Genomic DNA, 11,894 nt, shown 5'->3' with positions numbered 1-11,894 from the left:
TAATTCGATGGTATCTCTACCATGCAAGATGGTTGTTGCCAAATTATCATAAGAAGATGGCAACGAGTTTCAAAGCATGATAATAGCCTTATCTACTTCGGTGATTGTTTCTCCGAGGTTTGCCAGCTGCGTGATTAATCTATTGAACATATTTAGATGGGACAAGAAATTTGTAAGTTCACTCATATGGATGGCATAAAGTCGCTTTCTCAAAAACAACTTGTTTGTTAATGATTTGGACATGTATAAACTTTCTAGTCTTTTTCAAATACCACATGCACTATTTTCATCCTCGATATTATTGAGTATTTCATCGGACAAATGCAGTTTGATTGCACTAGCTGCCTTCTTATCCATGTTTGCCCAATCCTCGGCTTTCATGATTTCCGGCTTTGCCTCTTTGCCATCTAGTGCAATGTCTAACCCTTTGTTGGATGAGTAGGTCCTTCATCCCTCTTTGCCATATTGAGAAATCGTCATTACCATTGAATCTTGTTACTTCATATTTTACTCCTGATATTTTTTTTGGTCACAAAGTAAAATTGACTGTAAATAATATTTATGTGAATGAGCAGAACCTGCTCTGATATCAGTTGTTGGGAAAATAAACCCCCACATAAATAATATTCACGGTATACAATTATAATAGATACGGATTACTAAAATACAGTAAGCAATAGTAATAATAAGAGAAACAAGGACACCGAAATTTTTACGTAAAAAAACCTTCTGAATAAGGAAAAAATCATGGCCCGAGAGGAGCAACTGATTTCACTATAAAAAGGATTTTACAATTTGTGGTACCGAGTAAAATACTCCAATACTACTACACATAAAAGAAATAACTCTCTTTTGATTTTTCCACCTCACTACAAATACCGCTCAAACTCTCTATATTTTTTCTTACAGAGTATTTTGCTTCTTACTCTGTAAATCACTCTCTTTCTCTCCGTTTGGTGTGTCCAACAATTGAAGGAATACTTCCTTATTAGAAGTGAAGAACCTCTCAAAGATGTCATTGTGCAGCCTTTGCCAAAGGGTCTTCCTTTCACATGGATGGACCCATCAAACATAAGTACCGTCACTGGTGGGAGCAGGAGCTGAGCTAGGAGAAACGTTATCGGCCACGGAGGGACGGGAAGCCGCTGCCAAAAGGAGAGAGAGGACGGCCACCATTCTGATTAAAGCTCTTGTGATCACCTTCATTCTTAGTTCTTCTGTATTCAAGTTTACAATGAATATTGAATAGCTCCTAATCTTCTTATTTCTTGATTCTTCTCTCTGCTTTTTTGAAGTTGTCAAAACGTCCTTCTCTTGTTTATTTCTCCTTCTGCGATGGCTCAGAGCGAGGAATCCATTGCAGAGTTGAGGAGAGAAAGCAGAGAGAGAACAAAGGGACACACTTTCCTTTTCCTTTGTTTGTTAAATGTCTTTAAAGGAACTCTTTTAGAAATGTGGAAGGAGGCTAAGGCAGAAATGCTTCAAAGGATTTTACGAGATATGTAATGTGTGCAGGGAGAGACAAGTATGGAGGCGCAAATACTGGAGAGAACACAAAATTCCCTATAGGAGTTAGGACCCCATCTGCATTTTTGGCCATCCTTATTGCTTTCTCCCCTGCTGTATAATCATCTCTGACTCTATATTATTTTAACTTTTGTGGGTATTTGCTTTGTAATGTACACAAAAATTTACACGTTGCATCATGCAGAAAGAGGTCTGCACAAGTATCAACTGTCAAGCTAACATCCAAAGAATCTTTTTTTTTTTTAATCGGTAGTAAAGGAAAATGAAATTATCACTTAATGCAGCTTATTTGGAAAAGATCCCTCGACTTTCTAAGAGGCGCACATCATCGCCTTACACGTGCAGTCTCTTCTCAATGCCTTCACAAAACCCCTGCCCCTGGGAAATAAAGAAAGAAAGAAAAGGCAGGCAGGTATACAAGGTTTGGATTAGGCCAAACGCTAACATTGTATTATTTTAATCGAGATGAGCTTAAATGGGCGACATGGTCAGTGGATTCATATAGTCGACCCTAACTTGCTCATGATTGAGGTGTAGTAATAGTTGTTAAATTCTTGATAGCAAAAGCACCTAGCTTGAATATATACAGAAGGACAGATTGTACATGATAAGATGTCATATCTACATTCCTGATCAAAAAGCTGTCATATCTACATTAAGGATAGGAAGACTGATATGGGACCATTATGTCGGGCAAGGAACAAAACCACATACTATGTCAGGAAGCTGAGAAAAACGGATCCTCTTTGTTTTTGTAGATTGCAAATAGCTGCTTGGAGTATCTTGTCGCCAAAGTTCTGCACAGTTCAATACCCTTGGGATCATATGCTTGCAATTCCTCCACAGACTTGTTCATGTCACCTTGCGGATCTCCATCCGTAAGAAATTCAGCCAAGGTGCTTCCCCTGTAATATGGCAGTATAAATTTATGAAACTAGCCCCCAAACATACAAAAGCAAACATCAGATTCAGCATTGTTTCAATGCAATTGATAGAAGCATTAAATCAGATCAACACCCAAGTGCCTTTCTGGTCAAAAGAAGAACTTTTAGATGTTTAATATGAATGCTAATATTAAAAAGTCTCATATTTACACATTTGCAGCCTTGAAATCATCCTTTTTCACATAGAAACATTAATTCCATGTTTTCCCTGGCCTAACATAGACAATTAGTCCCAGAAATAATTTCTTTCTCTAATCCACTTTGACCTCTTTTCAGAAGCATTCATGCAAACCTTTTGAAATTACATGTTTCTTTCTCCCTCCATCAGCAAAACCAAGTCCTAACTACATAATAAACGTTAGCCATTAAAGAATAGTCAACATGACATTTGATTCATTAAATCAGAGACAGCCATGCCATCTTGGACAAGGCTATACCAGTCGTGCAATCCAATCATAGATGATTGATTGTTTTGATCTATGTGAGACCCATCATTGGACTAGTATACATCGGCATAGTCATGGTCATAGGCATTCCTCAGAGTAGTCAAACTTGTCTGCATTTTGACTTCACACAAGCCTATCCTACGACAAAGTTACAGAGTCCAAATATTTCATTAAGCTATTTATTATCAGCTTAATATGCTTAGTGAACTTAACCAGCATCAACTTTTTGAACAAGCTAACCTCAAGATCTAACTCAACACCCTTTCAAAGATGCAAAGCTCAAGGCTCTTCTCTTGGACTGCCTTCAGATCTTCAGATTAGCTACTTAAAAACTGGCTGGAAAGCTAAGGATCATGATCTTAAGCCTTCAATAGGGCAGAAGTGCTCTTCGTGGGGCGTTGTTCCCCATAGTTCAAGGACCCACACCTTGGATTTGTGAATTGTTTGCAGATTTCAGATCGAGCAAAATCGACTAACCCATAGAAATTGAGCTTAATGCTTATTCACTACGTCAGAAGAGTTTAATGAGTTACGAACTCAAGTAATTGGGAGTTTGGCAAACATGGCCTACTGCCATAACAAGGAGATGTGTCCATGACAGTGATTCATAGGTCGTCCAGCACCTAGGGGGTCAAGGAATTACGAACAAAATGTATCTTAACAACTCGATATATAAGAGAAAATATTATTGAAACTCCAATTTGGACATTCAAATTTTAAGAGATGAGGATTACTAATATTGACAAACTTTTTAATGCCGATGCATTTTTAACCATGTGTTTATCTTATGCAGGTTACGAGCTTGGATCAGTTACACACAACAAATAAAGTGGAGATACTGGTGCTAAAATGAGTGTTCTGTTCCTCTAGACCAACATCATTTAAGCATCATAATGCGCATGTATTTGCATTCAAGCACATACCTGTAGGCATCACACTGGCTGAAACCTCTTTGATTGTGAAATATCGTTTCTTTACTACATTTTTCCTCAGCTGTTTGCTGCCTATACAAAACACAAACTGTCCTCATACATAATTCAGGATCCTTACCAAAGGCAGCAAGCATGTCTCCCTCAAACTCCCACTCTAATTTATCACTTTTGTTCCTTCGAATTCTCGAAATTATTTCACCATAATCTGTATCACTCTCTGATATATGCTCTGAGTCACTTACCGAATCTTCAGCTACAGAAGAATTATTTCCCAAAGCACCCTCAGAATTAGAGATGTCGCCATTCTCAGAACAATCAGAGCTGCTAACTATAAATCCACCCAAGCTTTCTCCTTCACTGTCTGACACATCTTCTTCGATGTCACTGCCACCACCATCTTTCATTTCACAATGACTTAGCTTCACTAGGCGCCGCCTACTAGAAGATTTCCTGACTTTCTCCCCAGAATCACCAGTTTGACTTGAGTGGCCTTCGGGATGATCATTGGAGCTTTTCCCATGAAAATGCCTAGTCTTGAGCATGCAAATTGGAACGTTATCATCATCAGTGTCACTATCACTAGCAATTAAGTTTGAAGCTCTTCTTCTTTTTGGAGTTGGAACACATAAAATGTCATTGTCTTCGCCTTTCTCAATATCAGTCATCTTTAAATTGTTCTCTGAAGGAAACTCATTATTAGACAAGGTGCTCCCTGATCCAGGGTAAGGTGAATCACGAGCCATTCTAGATCCTGGTATGGGAGGTGTACAGAGAGGTGGAGAATTTTTATAATCATTTCCATTTATTGATGTACAGAGAGGACGAGTAGTTCTTTCATCATCACTTTCATTTAAGTCGATAACAACAACATTTGCGGGCCTTACACCAGCTGGGGTAGAAGGAGCCATCCTCTTGTTTGACCCTCTTTCTTCTTCAAATGTCAATCGCTTCCTCACTTTAACATGGTTGTTGCCACTTTCAGAGAATAAAGCCTTGTTTCCTCCAACAAGCTCGGCTTGCAGGCATGGAGTTTTTGTCAAAGATTTTCCTGCCCATCAAAAGCAAATAACCAATGGAATAAGTAAAAAATTTCTACCATAATTATCCCAATCTTCTAAAGCAAAATATATACCTAAAACGCCCACCCCTTAAAATGGTTTTTACACCTTTCAATAATATTGTTTAAACAAAAGGATAGTACCTGAATCTTGAGATTGCAGAGATATGATTTCTCCATCAGAGAAAAAAGGATTTGCATCTAAACCAACCTTATTGTGTATTTCATGAGAAACAAATTTTTTGTTCAATTCCAACATCACCAACTCCAACTCCTTGCACTTCAATTTCCAAGACTCAACATTACTTTCAGCGACCCTTTTCTCGCATTCCAAGATATTGTTCTCGATCATCAACTGCAAAACCTTGTCTTCCTCTTCATTTTCCTCATTAATGACATTATTCTCAAATTGATGCATCCGCTTTTCCAGCTCTTGATTCCTTCTCTTCAACACCTCAAGCTCATCCTCAACAGCAACCTTCTCGACTCGCAATGTTTCATACTTAACTTCAAGCAACTTAAAACCATTTCTCTCCTGGTCAATCTCCTTCTGCAAAGTGGAACAAGTATTTTCCATTTCCTTGAACTGTGCTTCCAGATTTAAACACTGACTGCAATAACCAGATTCTCTTTTCAACCCACTCACACTATCTGCAGTATCTCCAGCTCCTACTGTTACCCCCATATCAACCCTCAAAGATTCATTACTACAGTCCATGTTTCAATCTCCCAACATTAGCAACCAACTCAATTTACGATTGTTTCAAAAGAAGTACCAAACTTTACAGTCAGTCCAAACCCTGATATTAAAGAAAACATCAAACTTTCAAAATCTACAGATAATTCAGCCTGCAAATTGTTAACCAATTATATATCAAAGAAAAGGGGAACTGGGAGAATAGCAAATTATTTCCTACTAGAAAAAAAAGAAGAGAAAACAAGAATGATTTCCACAATGTATAGCAATATTCTTTTAGGCTTCAAACAGTGACCTTAACACCAATTCGCAGGAAGTTACAAGACAAGACAAAAGGGACAAAAGGGGAAAAACAGAAACAAATGATAGAAATAAAGTACTTACAAAATCTGAAGCGTCGTTGAGCAACTGAAGAGTTGGGAAATATATAGCCGCAGTCTCCCGGGAAACCTCGGCGTATTCTTAACCACCGCTTCCGTTACCAACAGACTTTCTGATTTTTATTTGTGTTTTATTTTGTTTTATTTATTCCTTGTCTTGTTCAATTTAACATTGTGTTCATAGCATAATAAAAAAAAAGGTTAGTACGGAGGCGTAAGGATTTAAATTCTATAATTTTAATTTTTAAAGTTTTTAGCATTGAACCCATTATATTTTTAAAGTTATGGATTCATATTTATTATTTTTATAATTTTAATGAATTTTTACATATAAAATTTATTCCGCATCAAAAATTATAGGTTCAATTGAACCCATTGATACTACGCTACATACGTCACTGAGTATATGATTCACCTGTTATTATAGGACAAAGAAGAAATTTCGACAACTTTTAAAATGGAAGTTACACCGATTTGTCTCGTTTTGCTTAAATACCATATTAGTTCGAGTTTTTACTTTAGGAAGGATGCCAATAAGACAAAATATAAGGCCTAATTATTTTCTTTAAATAATTTTATTCGTTGATTTAAATGCATGTCAATGTATCATTCTTTTTCTGAGAAAATATCATTTCTTCTCGTACAAAAAAATATCAGCCCTTCTAGGAAAAGCTTTTTTCTCACATATAATAAGACTAGTTTCTGGTAACGTGTGTTGTACACGTGTATTTTATATTAATTAGTATAAACTTTTTAAAAATTATAAAAATATTATTAAAACATATGTGAAATATAAAATAAAATGTAAAGGGAAAAAGTAAAAGTTAAATATGAGGAAAGATGATCACGTTTAGCAATATGGTGGTTGAATTTGAAAAGATTAATAGGATATCCTCGAAACATGAAAAGGTGAACAATATGGTTTAATTAGGTATATACGATTTGTAATTATATTAATTTTAATATTATGAGGTACAAATAAGATATATAATAGCTGAATATAAGATTGTCTCTTATGGTTTTCATGCATAATGTAATAAAAGAAGAAAAAAAAGTAGCGCAACACGAGAGACTTCAATCTGGAGCCAATGGATCCAGTTTACCTTTTCTTTTGAATGAATCTGCCGCTTCGGTTACGATGCCAGGCAATGATGAACCAATTTCTTGGTTTCTACGCTTGAATTTCTATAAATAGTAATGTATGGGTATAATTTCAACCTTTGTGAAATCCTTGCATCAAAACTCTGTACCTTCTTCTTCCTCCTCCATTGTTGTGCAATTTTTTCTTCATGTTCCAACGATCTCTATTGTTTTCGATTCTCCGTTGTTTGATACTTTCCTTTCTTTTGTTGAAAATATGTCTAACGTACCTTATGGGCCCCGCGAGTAAAGTGGCCCGGTCCCTCTGGCGATTCTTTTTCCTTCTCATGCGGAGAACGTTCCCACTGCCACAGAGGACGGAGGCTTCCCGACTGTGGAAAAGATAGTTCCTCGCAACCCCGATGTCAGGTCTGATTTCTCGAAATTGCCTGAAGCCGAACCCGGAACCTTTAAATCGGTGATGAAGTGGGCCAATTTGTCAGAGCTTAAAGCAAAGTACAGACTTCCTGACCACGTCGAATTGATCCACGCTAGGTGGGATGCGGTGCAGCACCACCGTCCTGGGTATTGCATATTCTACGCCTACCCCTTTCATGTCAGCTACACTTTTTCTCTCCTCCCGCTAGCGGAGGAATTATGTCACTTTTACGGCGTTTCCCCGACTCAACTCGCGCTATATGTTTACAAGCTCATAAGGATGCTCACCAAGCTCGCTGAGTTGGTCGGGGTCGAGATCACACTTCGACATCCGATGCACATTTTCGCCCCCATCTTTTATAGGGGGACGATGTTGAATCTCCGCTACCGAGGAGGCAAATTCCTAGTGGTGAAGATGGACGATAAGGCTAACCGTCAGTTCTGGCTCAACTTCTTCTTGGTTAGAACTGAAAACGTGGTAACCAACATCGATGGCTTCCCTGAATCTTGGAATTTCACTCGTAATTGCCTCGCTCCCTTGTACGCAGGTATTTGGTTTACTTTGCTTAATTGTGGATTCTGACCCCTCTTCCTTTTCTTATGTAGCCAAGACCTCGCCTCCCCCTTTGGTCGAGGGCATTTCTGGTTGGGTCAGCCAACTCCTCCCTCACATCGCGGGAATTCGCGAGTAGCCGGGCTTCTTCAAGAGGTTTGGGTCGGCTCCCCCTTCGACTGGTAATTTACTCTTGTCTTTGTTTTGTTGGTTATTTCTCTTGTGTGGTTGTTTTTGCTAACTCTCTTATCCTTTTGCGCTTCCCTTAATTTCAGCTGGGGGTCCTCGAGGAGGTCGAGAGCTCTCGCATCTGCATTTCGTAAGAGGAAAGTTGTCGCCTCTTCGGCTCCTGCCCCTTCTACAACTGCGGCTGATTCTGGTCATTCCTCTGTCCCGCATGCTGCTGCTTCCACATCACCTCCTTCTTTATCTGTGGAGACTTTGGCAATAGAAGCTTCGGCTTCTCCCTTGTATCGTCTCATAGACGAGGAGGAGGAGTCGTTGCCAGGTGATGGGGACCTGATGCCCCATAAGAGGAGATCAGTGGACGTGGGCGACGGGGTTGCCCAGGCCGTTGACTCAGTGATTTAGATGACTTCATGCTTCGTAAGATGACGACTATTGTCATAGAAGATGATATCGGGCCGGCGTCTCAGTTTCTGAGGTTGGCGGAGGCCAATGAGGGTGTATCTCTCACTTCTGCGATGACGGAAACTGAAGGGCTGACCGCTAGGACTTCTAAAATTTCGCGGCAAGAGGAGTCATCGACCTCGCAGCCGAAAATGGCAGAGGCAAAGGTGTTGTCGAAGACGTCTATGAGACAGGTTCAGACATTGACGTTGCAGAGCTGAGGATGATGGAGGAAAGGTTTACCCAGCTAGAGGTGAGGCTGGAGGGATCTACGCGGACCATTGCGATCCCTATGGATCATGATTTATTGAAGAATACGGAGAACGTATTCCCTGCCCTCGGCCCCCTTTGCTCCGACGTGGAGGGCAAAACCCTCAAAGAGCTGGACGATGTTACCTTGTCGAGTAGCATAGCCGGCCTTACTCTCAGGGTAAGTATTTCAGGGCTTCGTTTTTCTGTTTGTTATGTTCAAAAAAATTTATTTAGTTCTTTTCCTTTGGGGGCGTTCTTATTTTTGCTTTCCTCCATTTTCTTTCTTTTTATGACTGTAGACCATAATCTTGGAGATTGAAAACGCCCGAAGGGAGGAGAAGCATAAAGCAATATTTGCGAGGTTGCAATGCAAATATTTCAAGTACCGCGATAAGTACCAGGAGTTTCGCAGGCGGTTTAGTGAGGATGGCAATTTGCAGACCCTTCGCGATGAATTGAAGGAGAAGGATGACTAGTTGGCGAGAGTCATCGAGAAGTGCAGTTTCCTTAAGGGGACGTTGAGAAGTAAAAAGGAAGAGCTCAAGGTCAGCAGAGCCGTAGAGGCCCAATGTGGCGACCTCCAGATGCAAGTGATCAAGTTATGCAGGAAATTGGAAGAGTGCTGCCTACAGATGGAGGTCCTTCATGGCGAGTTCGCTAAGAAACAGAACGAGCTTGAGAAGGCAGAGTCTTCCCGTTAGGAGGTTCGGACAAAGTCGGAGATGTTAAAGTTGGCAAATAGGACTCTCCGGGCCGAGCGGGAGATTGACCAATCTACGACGAAGGTAAAAGAAGATAGATTGGAGGAGATGAGAGGAGAGTTGGAAAAAGACAACTCCCTCTTCCAAGACCGGGTGGCCACCTTAGAGGCTGAAAAGGCTCAACTGCTCGTGCAACCGTCATCCTCTCGCACTTCGAATTTCCCAAATGTTCCTCGGGTCCTGTATAAGGAATGGATTCATGATGAAGCTCAGTTGGATATGTTCCGCGATTTGTATAAGGTGGGATCTATTTCTGCTGCCGTCCTTGATGATGTTCGTGTTAAGGCCCACGAGGCTCGGGTCGCATGTGGATATGATCCCGCGATGCCTGAGGATGGTGACGATGAGGGGGACATAGGCGTGGACCATCTTGAAGAGAATGTCCGGTATGATGTTGCATACCCTGAGGGCAATGGTGATGATGAAGGGGGAGATATAAACGGCCCAGGTGGTTAGGGCGATGGTGTTGAAGGCCCCGATGGTGGCGACCAGTCATTTTTCTCCTTCTTTCTTTATTTTGTTGTAACCTTGTGTATTTTTGTAGGCGTCTTCACAAGCCTTTGTAAAAAATGTTTAAGTATGAATATAGAATGCTCATATTGTTTTATGCATCTGTTTCCTCTTTTGTGGTTAGTTTTTCTATAGTTGTGTGTTTTTTGCTTGTGTTTCTTGTAAGAGCGAGGTCAAACATATTTGAACTTAGTTGCGGCCGAGGGAGGGTAGATGTTAGTTCGAGCGAGATCGAATACATCCTGAGTTTAGTTATGGCTGAGGGTCGGTAGGTGTTAGTTCGAGCAAGGTCGAACATAACCTAACTTAATTATTGCCGAGGACGGGTATGTGTTAGTTCGAGCTAGGTCGAACATAACCTAACTTAATTATGGCCAATGGTCGGTAGGTGTTAGTTCAAGCGAGGTCAAACATAACCTAAGTTAATTATGATCGAGGGCCGATACGTGTTAGTTTAAGCGAGGTCGAACATAACCTAAGTTAATTATGGCCGAGGGCCGGTAGGTGTTAGCTCGAGCGAGGTCAAACATAACCTAAATTAATTATGGTCGAGAGCCAGTAGGTGTTAGTTCGAGGGAGGTTGGACATCACCTAACTTTGAGATAAATGCGCTGGTAAGTGTAAAGCTTATTGCCTTGACATTGTCGCATTTGTTACATCTGGAGAAATTTACATACTTTGGGTGTTAGCTGGCGTTCCAGTCCCGGTCCCGGTTTACCTAGTCCCTTCATTGGTCGATCTAGAGAGTAGTGAGAGGTCGAGCAATGAAATAGAAATCGGGGACTTGCCTTTGCATACTTCGACTTGGGGTGTTCCCTTCGTTGCTTCGTTAAAAACTTCCTTGAGAAAACTCAATTGGGATAAAAATCAAGTGAGAGAAAAAAGAGTACAACTTGGGGTGCACTCTTTCCTTTAGAAGTTGAAGTACTTGAGGTGGTTGGTATTCCAGTTGTTTGGTAGTATCTTTCCTTCCATTGTTTCTAGCTGAAATAATCCTTTATTTGCTTTTGTTGTGATTTTGTACGAACCGTCCCAATTTATTCCCAGCTTACCTTCCCTGGGATCTTTGCATGCTTGGGGTTTAGCTTTCAGTACGTAGTCTCCGATTTTGAGCGGCCTAACCTTTGCTTTCTAGTTATAATAATTCTTTGCTTGCTGTTTTTTGGCGATCACTCTTATATAAGCCATATCTCTTCGTCGAGTTCCTATCTTCGGCTATCATCATTGCTTGTGCCGCTCTCATGGGAATACCTTAGACTGCGCTCACTGACCTCGATTGGTATTACTGCCTCGGTCCCATAGACCAAAGAGTATGGTGTCTCTCTTGTTCTCGTTTTCAAAGTTGTTCGATAAGCCTACAGTACTTTTGATAATATTTCCGGCCACAGTCCCTTGGCGTCTTCAAGCTTTTTCTTTATGATGTTCAGTATCCACTTGTTGGAGGACTCCGCTTGCCCGTTGCCTGCGGGGTGGTATGGCGTCGAGAGTATCCTTTTGATATGTCATTTCTCAAAGAACTCAGTGGTTTTCTTTTCCCTAAATCGGGGTCCGTTGTCGCAGTTGATCTCTTTGGGAGGCCGAACCGGCATATGATGTTCCTCCGTATAAAGGTGATTACTTCTTGTTCCCGTATCTGGGCGAATGCTCCTGCTTCCACCCGCTTAGAAAAGTAGTCAGTTAAAACCAA

General features: G+C 40.5%; 1 protein-coding gene across 1 annotated transcript; it reads right to left on the bottom strand.

Moving 5' to 3' along the window:
- Positions 1-2,056: 2,056 nt before the first annotated feature.
- On the bottom strand, positions 2,057-6,130 carry LOC107760669 (uncharacterized). The gene is made up of 4 exons (XM_016578753.2): positions 5,988-6,130; positions 5,051-5,706; positions 3,841-4,897; positions 2,057-2,432 (listed from the first exon to the last, which is right to left on the bottom strand). The coding sequence occupies exons 2-4, from the start codon at positions 5,622-5,624 to the stop codon at positions 2,246-2,248; spliced, it is 1,818 nt and encodes a 605-aa protein (XP_016434239.1). The 5' UTR covers positions 5,625-5,706; positions 5,988-6,130; the 3' UTR covers positions 2,057-2,245.
- Positions 6,131-11,894: the final 5,764 nt, after the last annotated feature.

This window comes from Nicotiana tabacum, chromosome 4 (assembly GCF_000715075.1).
Source record: "Nicotiana tabacum cultivar K326 chromosome 4, ASM71507v2, whole genome shotgun sequence".
Lineage (NCBI taxonomy): Eukaryota > Viridiplantae > Streptophyta > Magnoliopsida > Solanales > Solanaceae > Nicotiana > Nicotiana tabacum.
The sequence above is the reverse complement of the archived record's forward strand: the minus strand, read 5'-3'. Positions and strand labels throughout refer to the sequence as shown.